Source organism: Podarcis bocagei (assembly GCF_964188305.1).
Source record: "Podarcis bocagei genome assembly, chromosome: 13".
Taxonomy (NCBI): domain Eukaryota; kingdom Metazoa; phylum Chordata; class Lepidosauria; order Squamata; family Lacertidae; genus Podarcis; species Podarcis bocagei.
Window position 1 is genome coordinate 46,907,321 of NC_138138.1, and position 25,000 is coordinate 46,932,320.

General features: G+C 43.6%; 3 protein-coding genes and 1 pseudogene across 4 annotated transcripts in view; 2 read left to right on the forward strand and 2 right to left on the reverse strand.

Moving 5' to 3' along the window:
- The window catches only part of LOC308572147 (G-protein coupled receptor 4-like), a 182,230-nt gene that overhangs the window by 89,164 nt on the left and 68,066 nt on the right, over positions 1–25,000 (reverse strand). The window lies entirely within an intron of this gene.
- On the reverse strand, positions 13,743–14,148 carry LOC308571610 (histone H2B 1/2/3/4/6 pseudogene; annotated as a pseudogene). The gene has a single exon. The product of its transcript is annotated as a histone H2B 1/2/3/4/6 pseudogene (transcript).
- On the forward strand, positions 14,561–15,021 carry LOC308571626 (histone H2A.J; the record flags this gene model as incomplete). Its single annotated transcript, XM_081167263.1, has 1 exon — positions 14,561–15,021. One exon carries the CDS (start codon positions 14,561–14,563, stop codon positions 14,948–14,950), a length of 390 nt encoding a protein of 129 aa, XP_081023389.1. The 3' UTR covers positions 14,951–15,021.
- LOC308571631 (histone H3.2) lies at positions 17,527–18,321 on the forward strand. Its single transcript, XM_081167267.1, has one exon. The coding sequence runs from the start codon at positions 17,546–17,548 to the stop codon at positions 17,954–17,956; it is 411 nt and encodes a 136-aa protein (XP_081023393.1). The 5' UTR covers positions 17,527–17,545; the 3' UTR covers positions 17,957–18,321.

Here is a 25,000-nt window from a genome sequence, read left to right on the forward strand (position 1 = left end):
TCCTTTGACTGGCTTCTTACTCTTAGCCACTCCTGTAGGCTTCTGGGCCACTGCCTTTTTCTTGCCCTCCAAGGTGGAGGCCTGGTCCTTGCTGGGCCTGAAGGAGCCCAAAGTGCCTGTGCTGCTGCTCTGCACCAGCATCCCCTGGCTCACCAGGTTCTTGAAGCAGCTGTTCTTGTCCACATCGTAGCTGCCTGCCACCAGCACCTTCTGGAGGGCAGCCTGTGGCAATCTTTGCAGGTCGAAGCCACCTGGACCAGCAGCTCCATCATGCTGGGGCTGGAGGGCTTAGAGGCACCCCCCGACACTGCTTCTTGCCCTGCATTAGGCCACAGATTCATTCAGCCCAGTTACGCTTAACTGCCCATATCCGAGATGAAGCCAAAGAGATGAGACTGGCCTTTCTGACACCAGGTTGACTCGTCCAAGCAAAACCGTTCCCAACTGAGATGGTCAGTCTGTCAGCAGTGCAGTCAATGTGGGTTTGAAAAGAGCCAGTCTCACTGTCAAAAGGCACCAAACTCTTGGTCTGTTTGCAAAGAATTAAATGCTTGGTGACGGTGATTCAGTGCAGCAATATTTTGCAAGGTTGAGCACAAAGACAATTCCTTGCCTCCCCCCATAACTCTCTGACATGACCTTGCAGAAGCCCTCTCTCTGCTATCAAACATATATTTCTCTTCCCTCTTTCTTAATTGACCTGGAAACTTTCTCCCTCTCTTCCTACCATGTTTGCCAATTTCTTTTTTTTTAAAAAAGATATTTATTGAGAAAATTTTTAGATATAAGAAAAAATGAAAAATAAACATACAAAATAATAAGCAGTTAAAAACACACATTAATTTTCGATAGCATAACTTCCATACCCTTATTTCCTCCGACCTCCTCATACTTCCCTTCTTTGTATTCCATTTCAGTTTGTTAGTTCAGCAAATCCTTACCATAAAACTTTTACCCATTTATAATCCTTTTTTCCTATCTCCTAAAGCATTACAGCTGGAAACCGCTTAATTTCTATCCAACATCTTTCTAACATTCATTAATTTTACAATATTTCTTTAAGTAGTCTTTAAATTTCTTCCAATCATGTTTCCCAATTTCACCTTTACCCCAGTCACTTCCAGTTGCCCTCTCCCTAATTCCTCCTCCTCTCCAGCTCTCTTCATCACCAGAGCACTAAAATTGTCTCTTACACATGTACACCTCCCTCCAAGATTCCAATTCACTCCTCCAAATGCCCCTTTTACCCTAGTTAGTTCCACCTGCCCCTTCCTCAGTTCCTGCTCTCTCTGCTGCCCCACCACAACTGTCATACATACAGAGACTTACTTTAGCCCCACCAGGACTTCAATTAACCTTGCCATTTACCACAGACATGAACCCCTCTCTTCTCTCCTTCCCAGCCCGCACCACCATGGGTGATGCCATCCTTGCTCTGCCAGGAACCTTCTCTAAACAGACAGGATCCCAACATGGCTGCCTGCTCTTTCCAGTACTCCATCTTCTGCCATGGTGCCTGGCTGTCTCCTGCCTGCTTTTCTCTGCCCTCATAACTTAACTTGCCTTAACCTGCTCCTCTTCTTTCTAGTCATCATGCTGTCTTCTCAAGGCAACCTCTCCTTGCCCTAGAGCTTTAGGAAACAGCCGACAAAAACAGCATGATGACAGACTAGTGAACTTAAAACTTAAGACTTAAAACTTTCCCACCATATCCCAGAATACAGTTCGTACAGCATCATGGATACATCATTGCTACATAGAATAGAATCATAGAATCATAGAATCATAGAATCATAGAATCATAGAATCATAGAATCATAGAATCATAGAATTGGAATAGACCACAAGGGCTATCGAGTCCAACCCCCTGCCAAGCAGGAAACACCATCAGAGCACTCCTGACATATGGTTGTCAAGCCTCTGCTTAAAGACCTCCAAAGAAGGAGACTCCACCACACTCCTTGGCAGCAAATTCCACTGTGGAACATCACTGACATGTCACAAAAGGGGAGGGGTAGACGGGGTTACACTAGTTTAGCTTTGGCAAGCATGTCCAGACAAGTCCTTGGTACAGGATTAGCATAAGCAGACATGTCAGGGCAAGACCCAGGTATAATATTAGCATAGGCAAACACCTCTGAAGTCCCACTACCCAAAGTACAATAGAACTTCCTTTGCATGTCTGGACCCCTTGGCAAGTCTGGTGATGAGATTTGGCTTCCCTTGGAGAACAATGAGCCCAGCAATTGTTACCTCTGGGCCTTTCCTGGGGTAGGAGGTGTGTTTACATGTCTTCAAGCTTGGGGAGGTGGCAGGGGAAAGAGTCCTTTTTCTAAGGGCTAAATGGTGTTGGAATGGAGGAACTTGGCAAAGGTGTTGATTTTATATGATTCATAAAGCTATATTTCCTGAGCTGTCAAGTCGAAAGGATACATTAAGGCATAATATTTGTAACTGTTAACAACTTTAAAGATGTGCCGCCCCCCCCCCGCCCGTAATTTCTGCAACAAGAGGAAGAAGAGTCAAGAGAGGGAGATGGCTGCATGACTGGCCCATTTTGTGGGGTCTGCAAGGGTCACGCCCACCTACCTGGTCACATGCAAAGAAAGGATGCTCCAGACCAGGTGTAACAGGAAGTTCAACTGGCTGGACCAACATCTCCTTGCATGTCCACTCTAGCCATCAGGAAATGTTGTACAGTGGTACCTCGGGTTACATACGCTTCAAGTTACATACGCTTCAGGTTACAGACTCCACTAACCCAGAAATAGTGCTTCAGGTTAAGAACTTTGCTTCAGGATGAGAACAGAAATTGTGCTCCGGCGGTGTGGCGGCAGCAGGAGGCCCCATTAGCTAAAGTGGTGCTTCAGGTTAAGAACAGTTTCAGGTTAAGTATGAACCTCCGGAACGAATTAAGTACTTAACCCGAGGTACCACTGTATTTGACTGCTTATGTTACATCCCACATTATTCCCCCATATTTCATATATGGGCCTGTGGTTAAGAAACAGTGGCTTCCTTGCCCAGCTAGATATGTTCACGACAGAGGCAAAACTCAAGGGACGTCCTTAGTCCTACTTCACACTCTTACACTGTGGCATCTGAATATAGACTGCATTTTTAATCAAGGCATATATTGGTTTATATCTTGATCAGGTTCCTAAATTAAATGGGCTTAGATTTTCAAAAGTTTCATGCCAGGCAGGCCAGCTGTTTTTAGAGAACCTTGAGAGTGTTTTCCTCCTAGACAATGAGACGCCATCCAGATATATTAGTTGTCAAACATTTGTTTAGAAACCTTCAAATGAAGGAGATCTTTCAATGTTTATGTGAAACCCAAGGTCTCTGACATATGTTTAAGATAAAAATTTAAGATTAACCATTTGTTTTAGAAGGCAATAGGGCAAGGAAGGCGAGAGGTGAGCTGGTAATTAAGATTCCTTGTTGAGACACATGTAAGATATATTACTACTTATTTGTCATTTATAGATGTAACAATATATAGCTCTTTGTGTTCCATATAAGGACAGAAGGATATGGGTGTATCTTAAAAATTGGTTATAGCAATCAGCCAATAGGAAATTCAAGCAGGCTGATTGAACAGGAGGAGCAAAGGGGGGTGGATTAAGGAAATATAAGGGCTGGCCATAATGGCAGGAGGCAGGGGCCAGAGCTTGGTAACCATATACCACTGTGCCTCTCATTTATTTGTCTGACAAATAAATTATTATTTAATTTCTCTGTTGCTGCGTTGAATATTTCATTCCAGCTAAGCGTTAACCACAAGCAGGGTGCTACATTTTATGGTGCCTGCGACTCGGATAAGTGGTCTGCTGGAACGCAGCGCCTTCGCCTCACTGGACGGGGTACAAGAGAGAGGACAACTGTGCCTACCCAGCGCGCACTGGAAAAATTTTTTCCAGGGGAACGCAGCAGTCTCGTCTGTCTGATACCCTGCCCACTGACGGCGACGGACCGGGGGGGACCAGAGAAATAAACAGGGAACCAGCTAAGGGTAAGTGCACTAAGGGGTTTTGGCCCTCCAATTAATTGGGAGGAAGAGAAGTCCTGATCAAACTTCTGCGTCTCAGTAAAGGGGAACTGAGTACGCTAGGTGGCTGGGTATATCAGATGGTGATCTGGTGGGGGAAAAGGGAAAATTGGGAGGTAGTGTGTGGTGAAGTATCTGGCGCATTGCATGTGTGAGAAAGTACAATGTGTAGCTGACCTAAGTGTGGAGTGAGTACTACTTCGTTTACCAGTAAGGTGTGTGTGTGAGTGACTGAGTGGAAACTTCACAGGGCCATACAATGGGAGTTGGGGGTTCAAAGGGGGGAAATACACCTTTTGAATGTATGTTAAATAATTTTAAGAAAGCCTTCTCAGGGGCATATGGAGTCAAACTGACGCCAGAGCGCCTGAGAACGTTATGTGAATTAGAGTGGCCGAATCAAAATATTGAATGGCCATCTCAAGGAACCTTTGATATAAATTTAGTAAGCAAACTTTGGTCTAACTTCGCCAAAGAGACTGGAGGGTGCCCAGAACAATTTTCATATATAGATTCTTGGCTGAGCACATTAAATAAAAATCCTCCATGGATAAGGGAATGCAAAGTCCAACGATGCAAATTATTGGCTGTAAAAGCCAAAGCTAGGAAAGTAATCTTGCCAAATAAATCCAAACACTCCACCAGTTGTAACCCCAAGGCAAGAAAGTGGAATGAATAATGGGGGTGGAGTCACAGAACTTGATTCCTTGATAGATTATGATAAATATCTTCAGGAGGCATTGGAGTTCTATAATGAAGCCCAAGCAGAAGTGGTTATTCCACCTGTGAGTCCCAGTAGAACTCCATCTACAGTCTCCTTTAGTGGAACAACTAATTGCCCACCCCAAACCCCTGTACATCCAAGTCCTAGAGAATTATTACAGAAGTTACAGGGAGACCTTGATCGGTCAGCAAGCAATACAGCCACCTCAGGCTATGATGGACTTGGTGACTTCAATAATAAATACTCATAGTCCTACTTGGACAGATTGTCGCCAGCTCCTGAATACTCTCTTCACCACTGAGGAAAGGAGAGACATAATTGAAAAGGCACAGATATATTTGCGTGAGCAGGCCAGAGTGGGAAATATTTATAATATTGACCGTCATCTCCAGGACAACTTTCCCTTGGAAGATCCTAATTGGGATCCAAACAATGCAATTCACCTGGCCAGGCTTACCACCTATCGCCAGACGCTTGTGCAAGGTATCTGCAGGGCATGCCAGAAGCCCACTAATATGTTTAAAGTCTCAGGAGGGTAGACGTGTTACCCATAACACTGTTTTGTGTTTGGTGCACACCCACAAAAGACTTAAGTTGTCACCTTTTGAGCTCCTGTATGGGAGGCCGCCCTCCTTTGTTCAGGATATTCCAACTGACCTCAAACAAATAAGAGACCATGTGACACAGGGACAAGTGCAATCTCTCTCCCGTGTTTTTGTCTCTCTCTCGTGTTTGTTTGTTTGTTTGTTTTTATCTTAACAGGTGGGCCCTCGAGCGCACGCCGTGCAGCATTGCCGTGCCGATTCATCAGCTTCAGGCTGGCATAGCATATGGGTGAAAGAGTGGAAACGTGATCCACTTGCACCTAAGTGGCGTGGACCTTACACCGTCTTGCTCTCTACTCCAACAGCGGTGAAGGTAGCTGAGGTGACCCCCCTGGATTCATCACTCCCGTTTGAAGAAGTCCGAAGGCAGTTGGACATGCAAAGGTGACCCCTCTAATCCTCTTAAACTGACTCTCTCCAAAAACCCCTGTATCTAGCCCTACCGGGAACGGGCTAGGTCTCGGGCAACATTAGACGACCGGCCTGCTGCAGCCACAAACCTGGAAGCTGGCTGACCTGCGCACGCCTGAAGCTTGAGGAGCGTCTGAACCAGAGACTGTGAGCGGGAAGATTCTCTTATACAATTGATTGACTGCCCCCTTGTGGAACAATTATCAGGGATATTACACATTGGGGATCTTTGGGATATATGTTTTGGTCTTGGTGGTTCCCCATTTCTGTCACTGGGGGAATTATATAGGGACTAATATTTATATGCTATCACAATACGGTAATCTTTTGTGGAAGGAATGCATATGCTAGACATCAACATGATTTTATTATTAATCCTGATCCCTTGGGAAGGGGAGGGTCCTTGAATCTGACCAAATTTGCTAAATATGGATTCCGCTATGATCACAATATGTGGGTAGGTTTAGCTGAAATGGTAAGCCAATGTTGCAAATAGGACTAATTGCCTTGTTTGCTCTCTTGGGCCAGATGATTCAGAGGGAGGTATGCCCTTATTACCGATACCAATAAATGCCATTGGTATGGTAAGCGAAATGCTACACCAAACAGAAGTACAGAATTTCCCCGGATGGAACTCAACTAAACATTACGAGTTATACCTGTACAAGGGGAATTCTGTGTACATAAATCATCAGATGCAGCTGATTCTACCATGATAGGCTCTTCTCATTGTCACTATACTTGGGATTATATTAAGAATAGTCATACCTGGGCAAACGGTACTACCTATCGAACTCGGAATACCTTGCCCTGTGCAACCCCTTTTATTCATGCATGGAAAGTGGTATGGAACATAACTGTGACAGAGAAAGGCAATCTAACATACTGCACTGTGAACTCTCTACCTCTTGTGATATTTCGCCTTCTGTACTCCACGTACCAAAAACCTCAGACCCGATGGTTGTGGTGGATATGTGGAGAATGGGCATACAAGAAACTCCCTTCCAAATGGAGTGGGACTTGTTTCCTGGGATGGGTATTACCACCAATTTGGATTTTGCCCACTAGTTCAGCTAAGCGAACACGAAGAAACGCTGATATTTCTCATATAGCAGGAGGAAGTACCCAAAGTTGGAGCGATACTGATGATTGGCCACCAGAGCGCATTATAGCCTATTATGATCCTGCCTCCTGGAATCCTGGTGAGCTCATACAAGGGGCACGGGATCCTATTTATAATCTAAACAGAATAATTTGATTGCAAGCAGTAGTGGAACTTGTAACCAATGTAACGGCCCAGAGTTTGAGACTTATTGCACAACAGTTGGATGAAAGTAGAGCCGTCATTTTGCAGCTGAAAATGGGAATGGATTATGTACTTGCCAAGCAGAGAGGCCTATGTGGAGTCTTGAACTTGACAGGGAATGCCTGTTGCTTTAACATTTCAGATAATGGTGAGGCAATCCGTGTGTTGGCCACAAAGATGGAGAATATAGCACATGTCCCAGTACAAACATGGGAAGGATGGGATAGGGGATGGTTACCCAATGTCACAGGACTCAAAGGGATACTATTGTCTTGCTTGTTTTTCTTGACGGTAGTAGTGATGGTTTTATGTATGATGCCATGTATCATCTCATGTTTTAGAAGTACAATTAGCAAGATGATTTCGAATGAAACTCTACCTTATATCATGGCCCTATACACAGCTTTAACTCAGGAATATGATGAAGATCAAGCTATCAAGGACGCTTGGTAGCAAGGTCCTTGAGCTTGAAAGGGGGGATTGTGGCATCTGAATATAGACTGCATTTTTAATCAAGGCATATATTGGTTTATATCTTGATCAGGTTCCTAAATTAAATGGGCTTAGATTTTCAAAAGTTTCATGCCAGGCAGGCCAGCTGTTTTTAGAGAACCTTGAGAGTGTTTTCCTCCTAGACAATGAGACGCCATCCAGATATATTAGTTGTCAAACATTTGTTTAGAAACCTTCAAATGAAGGAGATCTTTCAATGTTTATGTGAAACCCAAGGTCTCTGACATATGTTTAAGATAAAAATTTAAGATTAACCATTTGTTTTAGAAGGCAATAGGGCAAGGAAGGCGAGAGGTGAGCTGGTAATTAAGATTCCTTGTTGAGACACATGTAAGATATATTACTACTTATTTGTCATTTATAGATGTAACAATATATAGCTCTTTGTGTTCCATATAAGGACAGAAGGATATGGGTGTATCTTAAAAATTGGTTATAGCAATCAGCCAATAGGAAATTCAAGCAGGCTGATTGAACAGGAGGAGCAAAGGGGGGTGGATTAAGGAAATATAAGGGCTGGCCATAATGGCAGGAGGCAGGGGCCAGAGCTTGGTAACCATATACCACTGTGCCTCTCATTTATTTGTCTGACAAATAAATTATTATTTAATTTCTCTGTTGCTGCGTTGAATATTTCATTCCAGCTAAGCGTTAACCACAAGCAGGGTGCTACAACACCAGTTTGAAATTAGATATCATAGCCTAAAATGGATTAGGGGATGGAGAGATGGAAGGGAGGTAAGAATGTGGGAATATGAATATACTCTTACTTTAAAGCTTGGTTGCAGTTGGGAATAAGGCAACAGAAGCAAACAGAATCTTTAAAATCCACATTTACTTCATAAGACCAGGAGAGGAGCTTCTTGGATCAGGCCAATGGCACACCTTCATAATTATTTCTGGAATTAAGCATTGCTTACCTATTCACCTGTGCTAAAAACAAGCAAGCAAGCAGTCCAACCCTTTTCATTTTCTTAACTATATTCTCAAAATGTGCATTAAAATACTGGTTTATACTGAATGCCGAAACATTATCAAAGATGGGGAGGGGAGAGAGAAAAAGCTACCACCATCTCCCCGTCGGGGAATCGAACCCCGGTCTCCCGCGTGACAGGCGGGGATACTTACCACTATACTAACGAGGAGAAACCTGGAAAAGCTGGCTATCTCAAAAGGCTCTAAGTCTAATAGTTAAGAAAATCCAACTCGGTTCACACGTGTTTCTCTGTGTTTTTTTCTTTGTGGGGAAGAAAGTCGGCAGCAGAAACATGTAGAATCCCTGTCCTTTGAAAACAGTTATATTAAGGACGTGCAAATATATATAACCCATATTCAGCGTATCATATACCTTAGGGTTTAAAATTAGGATATGCACCTCTTCCTAGACATTTTTTATTATTTATTTTCATACATTTATGTCCTGTCTTCTATTATAGAAACCAAAGTGCTCCCCAGGCAGCCCCCTCCTCCATCAGTGCCAAAACCGAGACATGCTTATTTATTTATTATTAAATTTATACCCCACCTTTCCTCTAATAACCTCAAGGTCATGTACATGTTTCTGTTCACAACAGCCCTGTTACGCTAAGTGGCGGGAGCATAGTGAGCTTGATGAGCGGGTATTTGAAACCCTGGTCTCTCTAGGCCTTGTCCAATATGATTCTAGTCCTCATATTCCTTATAACCGAACACTGATTTAATGCATTCTCAAAATACCAAAGTTTGCCTATTAGAACTGGAAATTGTAGCCGCTGGAGGATTTAGAGCGCTCAACATATTTTTCCAGCACACTACAGCTTCGAGTCTTCCTTATAGAAATGTTATAAGCAAAGATATAAAAGGTAGGAAAGGGAGTTGGGTTGTAGAAGTCCTGATAAAAAAAACAAAAACAAGTCCCGTACCCTCGGAAAAAGAGCAGCTATTGCGTTGGCCGGGAATCGAACCCGGGTCAACTGCTTGGAAGGCAGCTATGTTCACCACTATACCACCAACGCTTACGTTAAAAAGTATCTGGAGAGCATCTTTACGTATCATTCCTTTAAATGCTTCTTTGGGAAAGGAATATGGCATGTCAAAATGCTATTGATACAATAGGTGGCGCTATTCTCTCCGAAACTTATATTCAAATATTACAGGTGTGTTCAGCTGCAATTAGTTTAGCTCTCTCTCGGCATATATTTACATTTCATGTGTCACATACAAGTTAATCATCATTACAATGACTGCATCCACGCCATGAAGTAGGATAATTGTTAAGAAAATCTAATCTCAGTGGAATGCAGAACTCATTTTTTAAAAACTTGCTATTCTTGAATGACAGCATTGCACAAATCATAATGTAGCATAGCAATACTAATTTAAATCTTCTCAGCTTAGAAGAGGCGGCTTTTAAAAAGAGAGAAAGAGGTAGTATATCAAGGAAATTAACTGGTGCAGAAACAATCAGTAGAAGAAGAGAAAAATGCTCTGATATGATTATTAAATATGGATGCAGGTAATTTTAAAAATATTATATTTTGAACGTAGTCGGCAGGATTCGAACCTGCGCGGAGAGACCCCAATGGATTTCTAGTCCATCGCCTTAACCACTCGGCCACGACTACCCACATTAAGATACATATTAATACGTATATATATGTTTGTATATACATATATGTATCACTGCCACTTCCTGCAACATTGACTGACCAGATATATCTTTTCGAGATTTTTGAGTATTTAATAAATTCCATCTGAGGTTTTAGCTGAAAAGAATAAGGAAGACACGTAATGCTCTTTTTTATAATAAGCAATTGCCCTTTTTTTTTTTTTAAGAACAGTGATTTTTTTCCTTAGAGGAAAGCAAACTTCAGCATAGCTGTAAAAGCTTTAAGATTAACAGTCTTTTGCCTTTGCTGACTAGTGATTCTCATAGGAGTAAAATTACAGAAAAAATGCTGAGCAGACTTAGTAAGTCTGATTTTTTTTCCAATATTGCTGTCGTACTCTAGATATCATATTTCACCCGAGAGCCTTTATACTGACGTACAGCAGTTTCCTGAAACGTTTTGCAGCTATAATTAGTTTGTGCAAGCATGTTCGCAGCTGGCTCGTTGGTCTAGGGGTATGATTCTCGCTTTGGGTGCGAGAGGTCCCGGGTTCAAATCCCGGACGAGCCCAAACTCTTTTCTTTTTCGTCTCAATACATACATAGAACAATGTCATTCTTTAACAGAAAAAATAATCGTTCTATGGCTACATTTGAATTTCTACATTTCTGAGTAATCAATCAACTAGCAAACTTTAATTGCTGTCAAATGAATATGTAACTGTATTTGTGCTAACAGCAAAGTCTTTGTCAAAGTGCTGGGCCCTCAAACCGCACCATCCGGTAACAAAAGGGGGACCGACCCTAAATGGCTCAGTGGAGCATGCTTAGTAGTAACATAACGTTGAATGTGTGTGTTGGTGAGGGGTGAAAAAGGAGGGAGCATGGGATTGGACCGAAGAGGGCATTAGTGCGGACTGCAACACTGAACTGGTGTGCTCCACGGAACAACATTTTGTCTCAGTTTTTGCATCATGCACCGAACTATTCCAGACCTTAACGTTTAGACACTTCCGATTTATATGGACGTTAAGTCCAAAAGTTGAATCGGAAGTTTAATGAAAAACGAATGTGATTTATCAGCCAGTTGTGGACTTTCCGTCTAGGTTTCCCACTGGCAGAACGTGTTCTGTGCGTGTGTGCGTTTTGGATGTCTAGAAAGGGGCACGAAACTCGGAGGAGAAAGCCATACCAAGCTACAGCAAATGGTGGTGGATACTGAGCCTTGCTGAGTTATGAATAACTTCTGCAGATTGAGCCTGCTAGAGACATTTCAGTGAGAGGGAAGGATAGAGAGCAACAGCTAATATAGGTTTTTGTCATGCTGTAAGATTGTTAAATGTACTTTGCCGCGTTCTGTTGCAGAGTCTGATGAAACGTCATATATTTTATTAAAGGGTAGCTCCAGTGGCGCAATCGGTAAGCGCGCGGTACTTATACAGCAGTACTTGTGAAAGCAATGCCGAGGTTGTGAGTTCGAGCCTCACCTGGAGCAGATGGTTTGTTGACATATTTTAACTTGCAGCATAAAGGGGTTTATTTATTTATTTATTTACTTTCTATAGTGCCTTTCATCCGAGGATCCGCGGGGCAGGTGGGTCAACCTGGAAAGGGAGTCCATCTAAGAGAAGGAAAACTGATGCTGTACTAAACTAAGCCTCTGCTGCCTTGCAGGTTATCTTCAGGAGAAGAAAAGACTAAGGAGTAAACCCTGCAGAAACCCGGAGTGGAGTCCCCAAGATGGTTCGATGGCGCTTTGTACGCTTCTTGGCAACTCCGGCAGCCAAGCTGGTGCCAAACGTATTGCTCTGCTTTTCTCTGGACGCTATCAGTGGGGCAGAGGTAAGGGGGCTCTTGAGGTCTGGGCAGCCCAGTACCTTCATGCATACTGCCCAGGCATGCTCCCACTTTGGTGTTGCTAATGCAGAGGTTTGACTTCACCCCAAGAGGCATACTCTTTTGTCTCTCTAGGCCAGGGGTCAGCAAACTTACCGTGCCTAGGGCTGGTGTCTCCAGCGCCGATTACACTGCGGGCCGGAGCCCATACGCATGCGCACACACTATTTCCGGCGCACTTCCGGGTCAGAGGAGCACCAGAAATACCTTGTGCACATGTGCACGGGCCTCCTCCAACCCGGATGTGCACCGGAAATAATGCTTGCACATGCACAAATAATGATTGCGCATGCGCGCAAGCGATTTCCGGAGCTCCTCTGACCTGAAAGTGGGCAGCTGCACAGTGCAGCGCTGGTAAGAGGCAGCAGCAGCGGGTGGGGTGGGGGTTGTCGCGGGCCGGATAAACGAGTCCCTTGGGCCTTATCCGGCCCGTGGGCCTTAGTTTGGGGACCCCTGCTCTAGGCAGACGGATGCAAACATACCCCCTTAAATATAAAAAAACACAAAATTGCATAAAATAGTAAGAACAGCAACAGAAACCCAGTACCACAGAATTTAAAAGGTCATAGAATGATTACTTAGGCAAAGGCCTGCAAGAAGAGGAATGTTTTTGCCAGGCGTCTAAACATATGCAACACATACCATGTGAGCATTTCTGGGGAGAGCATTCTACAAGCAGGGAATCACAGCTGAAAAGGCCCATTTCCTGTGTTGCCACCTTCCTGACCTATTGTGGATGAGGCACAGGAAGAAAGGTCTCAAGGGATGATGGCAGGGTCTGGGTAGGTTCACATGGGGAGAGGTAGTACTTGAAGTATAGTGGTCCTCAGCTGTTTATGGGTCTAATCCAGCACTTTGAATGGGGCTCAGATGCTAATTGGCAACCAGTACAGTTGGGCCAAGATTAGTGTAATTTGCTGCTCAAACAGTCTTGTTCCAGTGTCCAACCTGACCACTGAATTCTGCACCAGGTGTTTGCAAATGTGCTAGCAGTTTTATCGCTGCACCATTAGGTGGAACTAATACCATAGAAGGAAACCAGCAAAAAAGAAGAACCAGAGCAGACTCAAAAGTTGAGTTCCAGATGAAATACTATATAGGATAACAAAAAAATTAAGTAAACAAGAACAGTGGCCCGTACGGGGATCGAACCCGCGACCTTGGCGTTATTAGCACCACGCTCTAACCAACTGAGCTAACCGGCCCTCTCGGCAAACGTATGACATAATGCCAAATATATGACATCAGAAAGAAAAAGGATTAAGTTCGCATTTATCTTAGAAAAATCCGCAAGATGGCACTAGTCAGGTACCGAAAAGGCAGAAGATTTAATTGTGGAGAAAATAATCTCCCAGCGGACTCATTACAGGATATCCTATCCGAACAACTTTAAGCCTTGGTATTTTAGAGTGCAAGGTGGCGTTAAAACATTGCATAAATTATACTTCTACATTCTAGGACTTTCCAAGTGTATAGAACAAGTTACAAAACAGAGCTGGGCTGCATTGCTTCTGGACTAAGGCAAACTGAGCACAATGTTGTAACAGAAAACCCGCGCAATTTTGGGGGGGGATAAATGAAAGTAATGATCCAAGCCCTCTTTTTGACAAGTTAAGCGGCTCTTAAAAGAGCCTTTGGGTTCAGTACGTATTTGGAAACGAGTCGAAGTTACTTGGAGCTGGTGTACTTGGTGACGGCCTTGGTGCCTTCAGAGACGGCGTGCTTGGCGAGCTCTCCGGGCAGCAGGAGTCGGACGGCGGTCTGGATCTCCCGGGAGGTGATGGTGGAGCGCTTGTTGTAGTGCGCCAGGCGGGAAGCCTCGGCCGCGATGCGCTCGAAGATGTCGTTGACGAAGGAGTTCATGATGCTCATGGCCTTGGAGGAGATGCCCGTGTCCGGGTGGACCTGCTTGAGCACCTTGTAGACGTAGATGGAGTAGCTCTCCTTGCGGCTCTTCTTGCGCTTCTTGTCGCCCTTCTTCTGCGTCTTGGTGACGGCCTTCTTGGAGCCCTTCTTGGCCACAGGAGCAGACTTCGCTGGTTCCGGCATTGTGAAAGCACCTACTTCCTTTTCAGCAGCAAAGAAATGGTACGCAGCGTTGTGCTCAGACCATTCTATTTATAGCAGCAGGATGCAATTAGCATATTCAGCTTCAATGATTTTTATTGGTTAACAACTAGAAGCTACCCAATCGCATCTTCTCATTTTAAGGCGCCCACTTCAAATTTCAAGCTGCTACTTCCTTTGATCTTATTGGATAAGCTCCGACCTGCCCAACCAATGGACTAAAGCAAAAGACTCCCGATTCCAATTCGCTAGTTAAGTCACATGGTTTTAAAGCACTACCCAATAGGAATTCACAATTACAAGCCGGCGGCACGGATAAATATCGAGGAAGAAGCTGTTTCAGAACTATTCCTGCTCGTGCTTTGGCAGTGAAACAGCAACTGAACATAAGGAAGAAAAGATGTCTGGTCGTGGCAAGCAAGGTGGAAAAGTCAGGGCAAAGGCCAAGACTCGCTCTTCTCGTGCCGGGCTCCAGTTCCCCGTGGGTCGTGTGCACCGTCTTCTGCGGAAAGGGAACTACGCAGAGCGCGTCGGAGCCGGAGCGCCCGTCTACTTGGCTGCTGTGCTGGAGTACCTGACTGCTGAGATCTTGGAGTTGGCCGGCAACGCTGCCCGGGACAACAAGAAGACCAGGATCATCCCTCGCCACTTGCAGCTCGCCATCCGCAACGACGAGGAGCTGAACAAGCTGCTGGGCAAAGTCACCATTGCTCAAGGAGGCGTCCTCCCCAATATCCAGGCTGTGCTGTTGCCCAAGAAAACCGAGAGCCACAAAGCTAAGAGCAAGTGAAGCTCTTCTCAACAAGGAATCCCAAAATCCAAAGGCTCTTTTAAGAGCCACCCACAACTTCAGCGAAAGAGCTAGTTATCTCTAGTATAAGCTACCGATTCTAATATTTGTTAGTTCTCAAGCGCATTTTAAGAATATGCACATAACAGCCTATCAAAAGCTAGATATTTGCTAAGTTCACATTTATCTTCCAATTCTGAATAAGGCATGCTGTACTTTAATGACATGCTAACCTTATTTGTGTAATCCCAAACGTTTACTCAAGTAAGCAAAGCTAAACGGGAAAGAACGGGTTAAAATATCTATACCAGTGTGGGTGGGGAGTGGCTACCCAAAAGTGCAATGATAGAAAGTTAAACGTATACAGTACGTTAGGATAGGGCACCTTGAGCCTAGTGACCAAAAGCAGTCTTCTAGGCATCTCTTTCTGTCCCTGGAGACTTTACCCCAGTAAATACAGTACCCTTTGAGACCTGTTTTGCACCCTCTGAGTTTTTTTGCCTTGCTGGAATGAGTCTTACGCTTCCTGCTTGACTGGATGTAGGCCAGAGTGTTGTGCAAGTGGGTGTGGAATTTAGTACTCTGTTTAAAGGTAACATTCACATTTGTTCCTTTGTCCACTTTTGCCTCTGGCGCTCTACATCCACCCGAAGTTATCCACAAGGAAATGTAGAAGCCCTCAGGCTGAAAAAAGTTCCCCACACCTGTTGCTCATCAAGAAATTATTGTAGATTTCCTTCAGAGTTTAATTTATTTTGCCAAAAGGACAAGAACAAGATCTGCCCAAACAAATGCAAGAACACAATAAAGTCTGGCATCACTTTGGAGCATTGTGTGTGTGTGTGTGTGTGTGTGTGTGTGTGTGTGTGTAATCAGGAAACCACCTATAGAGAACTGCAGCTTGAGAAGGAAATTGCAAACAAGCTGAATGAATTTCTGTGCTCCAGTCTTCACTGAGAGAGGCACAGGTCAGATACCTCTGCCTTTACCAACTTTTGCAGGAATAGGTATCTGAAGTACTGAGGCAAATAGTGGTGACAAGACCATTTACTTTTCTGGTAGATTTGGTGGGGGGGGGGGACACACCAAGAAATTACCATCCAGCCAAAAGTTCTCAAAGAACTCAAATATGAAATTGCTCATATTCTAACAAAGATACATTTGTTTTCCCCTAAGATAAGCCTCCATACCAGAGGACAGAAAATGGGCCAGTATAATGACACTTTAAACCAAGAAAACAAGGAATCCAGGCAAGATCCTAAATCAGCTCATCTCAGTCACATGACCTGGCAACACCATGTAAATTAAGGCATCAAAAATAGTGGTGTGACTCAAGCACTATTTTAAAGGCTTGTTTTCCTTCTGGCGGGCTTAGGCCAGCCAGCTCAGCTAGCAGTATACTTGCTCCAGAATGGAGTCTGGTTGTGGTGTGCTTTACTCTTGCTTCACTTAACTTTACACCAGCTTCTTGTGAATAGGATTACACCGTAGGGTGTAGGTAGATGGAAGTTCAGTTTGCTCTAGCAGGGTTTTCTTAAGTTCAAGACTCATGGATAGCCATCTGCCAGGGATTCTTCACCTGCATTTTAGGGGGTTGGACAGGATGATCCTTCGGGTCTCTTCAAGCTCTACAATTCTATGAATCATCAGTATTGTGAAAGATAAGAGGTATGCTATCCAAGAGGGTCAGTTGTTTGTGTCTCTCACTGTAAGACCTATTACAGTCGTTAAGAGTCGTCAACAGGCTCATCTCAGCTATCTGCCAATCTCCCATTCCCACCACCCTTCTGAGTAATACCCCTCCCCACCTTCTCACTATATAGAAGGGTCTGGCAACTTCTGTTTCAGTGTATCTGAAGAAGTGTGCATGCGCACACGAAAGCTCATACCAAGAACTAAGTTGGTCTTTAAGGTGCTACTGGAAGGAATTTTTTTATGTTGAAAGGAAAGAAGCCACAGCTTTTGAACAATGATTACTCTTTCACAGTACAAAGTGGAAAGAAATGGTGCTGGCACTAGGCTAGGGACCTACTGGTTTCTGATATTTGCCACGAACTACAAAGACATCACATTCCTGATTGCTGACCTTGCCTCTTCTATTGTTTCTCTCTCTGCACTGATTGGTTACTCTGGTTTCCTTCCCGCCCCGTCTAAATTTAGGACCGTGATCTACTTGGGTGGTGGGGGTGAGGCAAAGATTTGTTTGTGTCTGTAAACTAACCATATACTAGAATGCTTCTATGTGCAGAAATAGATTTGCCATCTGCCTTATGGAGGGCTTCCTTGTAAAGCAAAGACCGGTTTTTGTTTAAAGTGGGGGCGGAGACCCATTTCACAAAATAGCAAGGCTGAATGGATAGGAGACAAAATGTAGTCATTAGAAGGGGCGGGGTGGTTTTGAAATTCTGCCCAATCCCTGCATAGTTTGGGAAATTCGAACTCTGCAACGGTTCCATTCATCTCTTCCAGCCAATCAACGGGCAGCCAGCTACCTATAAATATCCGGCCATGGAACTTTCGCTTTACTTTATCTGTTGTTTCGTCTGTGGGGACTTGCGGCGCTTTGGGTTGTTTTTTATACTTCTTTTGGGAGCAATGGCCCGTACAAAACAGACGGCTCGCAAGTCGACTGGCGGGAAGGCGCCTCGCAAGCAGCTGGCGACCAAAGCCGCCCGGAAGAGCGCGCCGGCCACGGGCGGAGTGAAGAAGCCTCACCGCTACCGGCCGGGCACCGTGGCGCTGCGCGAGATCCGCCGCTACCAGAAGTCGACAGAGCTGCTGATCCGCAAGCTGCCTTTCCAGCGCCTGGTGCGCGAGATCGCGCAGGACTTCAAGACGGACCTGCGCTTCCAGAGCTCGGCCGTGATGGCTCTGCAGGAGGCGAGCGAGGCCTACCTGGTGGGCCTGTTCGAGGACACCAACCTGTGCGCCATCCACGCCAAGCGCGTCACCATCATGCCCAAGGACATCCAGCTCGCCAGGCGCATCCGCGGAGAGAGAGCCTAAGAAGCGCCCGCCCGCGTCCCCAGAACACGAACCTTGTTGCACCACAAAGGCTCTTTTAAGAGCCACCACATGGTCTTGGAAAAGAGCTCGCACGATGCTAAATTACCTCTTGCAGCTTTCCGGCACGTCGTCTGTTAGGAAAGGAAACTAACTAACTAGGAAGGTAACAAAAAGATACAAACTATGAAAATGACCATGGGAATGGGAAATTTGGTACTTAAAGGGTCTTTTAAGCACTTTCTAAAATGAAGCTGGGAAGCCCCGAAAAGGGAATGCATCTTGTTCAGCTGGCGATGGCTTTAGCCTTTTACTTGTTAAGGAAAATGCTAATCCCACCCCCTGGAATTAAATGGGATTGAAATATGCTTCGCAATTTCATTGTTTCTTTGTATAAAAAGTCTTTTTTATGCCGCTTATCCTAACTGAATAATACACCCCCCTTCCCCAAATAATTAAGATTGAAGAAGTTTAGAGGTGCCGTTTACAGTCGGACTGCATTCAGAAAGCCACAAATTACTCGATTAATCGTGTTGAGTTGAAGTTGACTGCTTAACAGAGGCTCCCAAAGGGAGGATGCATTTGTTTGATTTGGGCACCATCACAGCAGGGCCATTCCTCGTCCACCACCCCTAGAGAAGGCTGCTTCTTTCAAGATGGCGAGTGCTAGGTTTGTGTAACATTTAAAGTCGGGATTTTAGATTCAAAAGGCTTTTTAATACATTAGTTAAGCAGCTTTATGTCTAATAAACCTCACCGTTCATAATTCTTATAAAATCCGCTCAATTTCATTGACTATGTTCTGGGAAATATGCAAGTTACATTGTAATCCTACCGCGTTTATTCAATATGAAACCACCTTAAAAGCATACTGCAAAAAGCTACATCCTTTTGAAGTGGAGTATTGAAGCACTTTTTAAGTACCGGAGTTGAAAATATTCGTTTTGTGCTTGACGAGGTGGCCGAGTGGTTAAGGCGATGGACTGCTAATCCATTGTGCTTTGCACGCGTGGGTTCGAATCCCACCTTCGTCGGTATAGTGTTTTTGTTGCTTCAACTTTTGATAAATCAGAAGCACAGACCCATGTGCGCATTCTTAGAAAATGTAAAGCTGAACTTCAGTCTTGAGATCACAGACCCTCATCAGTAATGCTGCCATATATGAGAACATCCCACATGCACGTTGATAGGTAGTTTCTTCCACAGATAAAACGTATTATGCTGTCTGTGTTATTTTGAATGGCTTCAAAACAAACAAACCATGACATGATTAGATTCAGGTAGGTAACCCTGCTGGTCAGACTCAGTCGAAATATATATAAAAAATCAAAAAATCGTCCAGTAGCACCGTAGAGACCAATTAAGTTTGTTCTTGGTATTATAAGCTTGATATAAGCTTCATATGATCAGGAAGTGTAGAATACCAACGTGATGTCACTCGTTTGCCATTAACTAGTGGAAGAAAGTAATTTTAAAAGATGTATGAAGAGGCATAGGGTGGAAGAAAAATTACAAACGCCCGAGCAGGGACTTGAACCCTGGACCCTCAGATTAAAAGTCTGATGCTCTACCGACTGAGCTACCCGGGCTCTTCAAACTAATGTTTCAAATCAGGTACAAAAAATAGAAAGTCCCTCGTTACACCCGATCCAAACCCTGTTGGGCATTTCAGTGGCTGCTCAGCCTAAGCCTGGCAGAGGGAAAAGAAGCCTTTACATTAGATTAGTCCTTTATGCGGGGTTGCCAGATTATGTGGGTAAACTGAATAGACTGAGGATTCAGCCTAAGTCCCCCACCTTCCTGTGTCAACCACACCTCAGAAAAACTTTGCCTATCTAATTTACAGTAAGGTGGCGGTTCATAAAGGATTTGTAAACCATGCAATTAAAAACTCGCTATATAAGGTCTGGCTGTTAGAACTGAAAACCCCATGGTAGGTATCACCTTTAAAAGTAATATCCGTCAAAAAGAAAAATACGACAGGAAGATTGGCGGCATACCAGCAGTTCCTAAAGGAGGAACAGGGCCAATTAAAACTAAGACCATACAAAGAGGTGACCCAATACTGCACCACGTGGTTACAATATCACCAAATTGCCCAAATATTTAATCAGGACAAAATAATAGGATTTGAAAAAGAAGAATTAAAATTACAAAAAGTAAAATTACAAAATAAAAAAAGCATATCCACAATGTATAATCTATTCTTAGAACGGGAGTTAAAGTTATACAATTAGGCTGGACCAATGGGAGAAATTATAGAAATGTGATATTAAATTATGGCATGTTATACAATTAAAGAAAATTTGATGAAAATGATGTACCAATGGTACATCCAGTAAAACTGGCCAAATTTTACAAATTAAAATCAAATACCTGTTGGATATGCAAGAAAGAAATAGGAACAATGCTTCACATGTGGTGGGAATGCTGACCTATTAAACAATTTTGTAATGAAATATATGAGGAAATCAAAAAGATGTTCAAAATATATTTTAGTAAAAAACTGGAAGCATTCCTTTTAGGTATAATCACAAACGATATTCCTGGCATTCAAAGAAAAGTATTCCTCTATGCAACAACAGCTGCCAGGATGCTCATTGCAAAAAATTGGAAAGGGGGAAAAATCCCATCAATAAAAGAATGGCAAATCAAATTTTGTGAATATATATATTTGGCAAGATTCACAGCATTCTTAAGGGGACAATTGGATCAAAAATTAGTAAAAGAATGGGATTGTGCTAAAGAATATATGAAAAAACATTGTCCTGGAGTAAGTACAGTGGTACCTCTGGTTACGTACTTAATTCGTTCCGGAGGACTGTTCTTAACCTGAAACTGTTTTTAACCTGAAGCACCACTTTAGCTAATGGGGCCTCCTGCTGCCGCCGCGCCACTGGAGCACAATTTCTGTTCTCATCCTGAAGCAAAGTTCTTAACCCGAGGTACTATTTCTGGGTTAGCAGAGTCTGTAAACCTGAAGTGTATGTAACCTGAAGTGTATGTAACCCAAGGTAGCACTGTATAGCAGTATGTAATGAATGAAGCTTTGCAGGGTTAAAGAAATGGTGCAAGAGGTATGAAGATAGAGGTAATCTACACTAGACACAACAATACAGAAAGATTAAAAAGTATGAGGTCTCAGAACAAAGGAAGGAAGTCAATACGTGTATATGTACGTAACGATTAATATGATGATATGGTTTTCTTTGTAGGTGTGATTTTTCTTTTGGTTTTATTTTTTGTTTTGCTTCGTCTTGTTTATTCTGCTTTGTTTTGGACTTTATGTTTGTAATCTATTTTTTAACACAATAAAAATTAAAACAAAAACTCTTTTGGGGGACTTTCACCAGTCCCTACAATGCATCTTGGGGCCTGGGTTGGGGATTTAATGCTGGCTGAGCTGCAGATTCATTGCATGCTAAACTGCTGATCCTGGCAGATCTTGCCATAGGATGACCCCTTATTCTAGTAACCGCTAGCATTCTACACCCTACATTTTTGTTGGAATGCAGTTGTGCTAAGGTGATATTTTCCGATGGTATGCTTTCATGCAATTAAACATGACACTGCCCCATAGAAAGGAAACCAGAGATTTCAAGTGGCAAAAGCAATTTTAAAAGGGGCTTTGAAGATGGCATCACACTATACAAATGTAGCATTTCACGTTTGTGTTTGTTTGTTTATATATCACCTTCAACATGATGTACAGAATGCAATAAAAAACCCAGCAAACCAACAATTAAAAAGGACACAGACCATAACAGCATATTAAAAAAAAATTCCCAGGAGAAACACATGGCAGAGAACTTTTTATCCATCTGTTGAAGCCTATTGGGGAAAAAATATCCTCAATTGTTTCTGGTTCACAACAATTTGTAATGTGAATGCACTTATAAAGAATTATAAAAGCCAATGATCTCCCCGTCGGGGAATCGAACCCCGGTCTCCCGCGTGACAGGCGGGGATACTTACCACTATACTAACGAGGAGTTAGTAATGACCTTTCTTGGTCTCAGTAAATGGAGGGGGGGGGAAGGTTACCCTCCCATAACCAGCCAGTTTAAACTAGCACGTTTCTACTCGATTCTACACGTACATGCATGACAATTACCTTAAGCAGTATGCCTGCAATTCACCTGCAAAACACTCTTTGTGAGAAACATATTTTTTATTACTATTTCAAGGAAGCTTATACAAGCAGTAACCTACAACACTTTTAGAGGGAAAACTCCCTAGTCTTCAGTAATAGATACGTATAGTGGTTTGACTGTAGTTGATGAGCGCTGCGTGGAAAGTAAGGAGTAACAAAACACCTGTCCGGCCCAAAAGGTATTTAAAGATGGTTGCCTAAAACCGAAGAAGTTTTTTGACTATTTAAGCAAAGACGATTTCAGGAAAAGGAAAGAAAGCACCGTAGTCGGCAGGATTCGAACCTGCGCGGGGAGACCCCAATGGATTTCTAGTCCATCGCCTTAACCACTCGGCCACGACTACTTGTTAAAGCACACACACCTTACGTCTTAAACTTTCGCAATAAAGAGTTGTGCTGTACTTTTGCTCCAGCTTATTTTCTTAGTCTCCACGTCTCTCTGCGTGTTCTGTGTTACACAGGTTTCTTTAGGCGCAAATACAGTCACTTTAAGAAGGAAGAAAAGAAGTCAGAAACAGGAAGTCCAATTTAGACCTATTAACTTAAGAAAATTACGGGCCAGGATTGGACTTCAACTCCCATCAATCCCAGACAACATGGTCAATGCCGAGAGACAATGAGTGTGGCATAGGTTAACAGCATCTGGAGAACCATAAATTCCCAGTCCCAGCATGTACAGTATCCTGTCTTCCAGCCTCCAATTGGCCTTTCTCAGTTTATTTGATGACATAGGCACCTAATTATTTCTTTGCTGATGGTTTCCAGTGTTATAGCAATTATGGGGGGGCACATCTTTAAAGTTGTTAAGTGTTACAAATATTATGCATAAATGTATCCTTTTGACTTGACAGCTCAGGGAAGTTACCTAGCTTTAACAATCATATAAAATCAACCCCTTTGCCAGTTTCCTCCATTTCAACACTATTTTGGTCTTGGAAAACCCCCAAGCATGAGGACATGTATACACACCTCCTACCCCAGGAAGTGCCCAGAGGTGACAATTGCTGATCTGATTGTTGGCCAAGGAAAGCCTAATCTCATCACCAGACTTGCCAAGGGGTCCAGATATGCAAAGGTAGTTCTATTGTATTTTGGGTGGTGGGACTTCAGTTTGCCTATGCTAATATTATACCTGGGTCTTGCCCTGACATGTCTGCTTATGCTAATCTTGTACCAAGGACTTGTCTGGACATGTTTGCCAAGGTTAAACTAGTGTAACCCCTGTCTACCCCTCCCCTTTTGTGACATGTCAGTGATGTAGCAATGATGTATCAATGATGCTGTACGAACTGTATTCTGGGATATGGTGGGAAAGTTTTAAAAGTCTTTGTCACCCCATCCTCGGGGTTCAAAATTCCTCTTTGAACCTGTTGTGCAATAAACTTTGGTCTACAGCTATTTGCTCCGGTTGGTGGCTGGACTCCTTCCTTTATTCCGCAGGGACCTGCAGGCTCTGCCCAATGAGCTGGGTGACTGAGCAGCCTCGCACCTAGATTTTTCCGTAACACCAGTCTGGAGTTAGCAGTAGAATGGAAATCTGAAGGTGCTCCAGCTCGTTGTAATTCCCATTTGTACTGCTGTGGCAGGTACTATTAAGGGTTTGGAAGCTAATGAAAGGGTTAAGAATCTGTGGCACTTCAGATGTTGTTGGATTCCCCAGCTCCTATAACCCCAACTCTGCCCTGCCACACGCACAGCCACAATGACTTTGCAAGCTGATTTAAAATTTGTGTGGGGAAGTCAGATTATGTACATCGATTCTGTAGTTATGAAACTAGGCTAAGAAATGGTGGGATTTGAGCTGGTACCCCAACTACCCTTACCAATGGGAGTTATTTTAGAGTGAAAATGCAAAGCACTCAGTTGCCAGATCTCATAGGTGAACGTTCCCTATGTCACCATCTATTAATGTTATCTTCTTGGGAAACCAAGACTAAATGTGCAACTCTGAAAGAATATAGTGGGAAGACATCAGTAAACAACAACCTCAATTGTCAACATTCCTATTGGGTCTGGTTGGCTTGGAGGCTCCCCCTGACACCACTGCCCTCTAACTTTTCTTCACTGAGGCCTTGGCTGTGCAGGCAGCAGTGCCTGTGGGGACTGGTGGCACCTCTTCAGTCATGCTTGTCCAGGACGAGGTGAGAAAGTATCAAGTATGGTGAATGGGCCGGTATTATAGGGCATCAGTGACACTCCCATGGTGTGTTCTGGTGCCTTCTTTTCAAGAATCAGAAGTAGCTCCTGCCTTATCCCAAACCTGGGCACCTTACCCTGCACAAGGCTGTGAACTCATTCAACCCAGCTGTGCCTAATTGCTCGGTTCCCAGATGCTCTTCAAAAGGACCCTCCATCCTCCTGCTGCATTGGTGTGTGATTCCCAAAGAGAAGAAAAGCAGTCTATAATGGGAGGAGAAATCCAAGGGTGGATGTCCGAAGAAAGCCTCCGAATGGGGAAAGTGCTACTTTCTAGTTTAAAAATGCCTGATTCCTTCCCCAGCATGATTCTGAAACTTCTAAGCTTATATCTCCAGAAGATCCTGAAGTCTGAGAGTGAAGAATCCAGTGCTTGGCCAAATCTTGCAGTTAGAGGTGATATGTGAAAGTATCAACATGGACAGAGGTCTCAGAGAACATGATGGTTAACTAGGGTGCAGAAAATGGGTTCAGATTGGTTGAGAGATGGTACCTTCTGAGGACTAAAGGTTATTCCACTACACATAATTCAATTCCTTCTGCTTTGGGGCATCTATTTCCCAAATCTAGCAAGGCCACAGTCTTGATTTGTGACTTGTGAGCCCCTCCTCACCTTCTCTTGGTATATTTATGTATTTCCTAGTATATTTCCAGGTCCCTGTGCATAATTTGCAAAGGTGCTTGTAAGATTCCTTGAG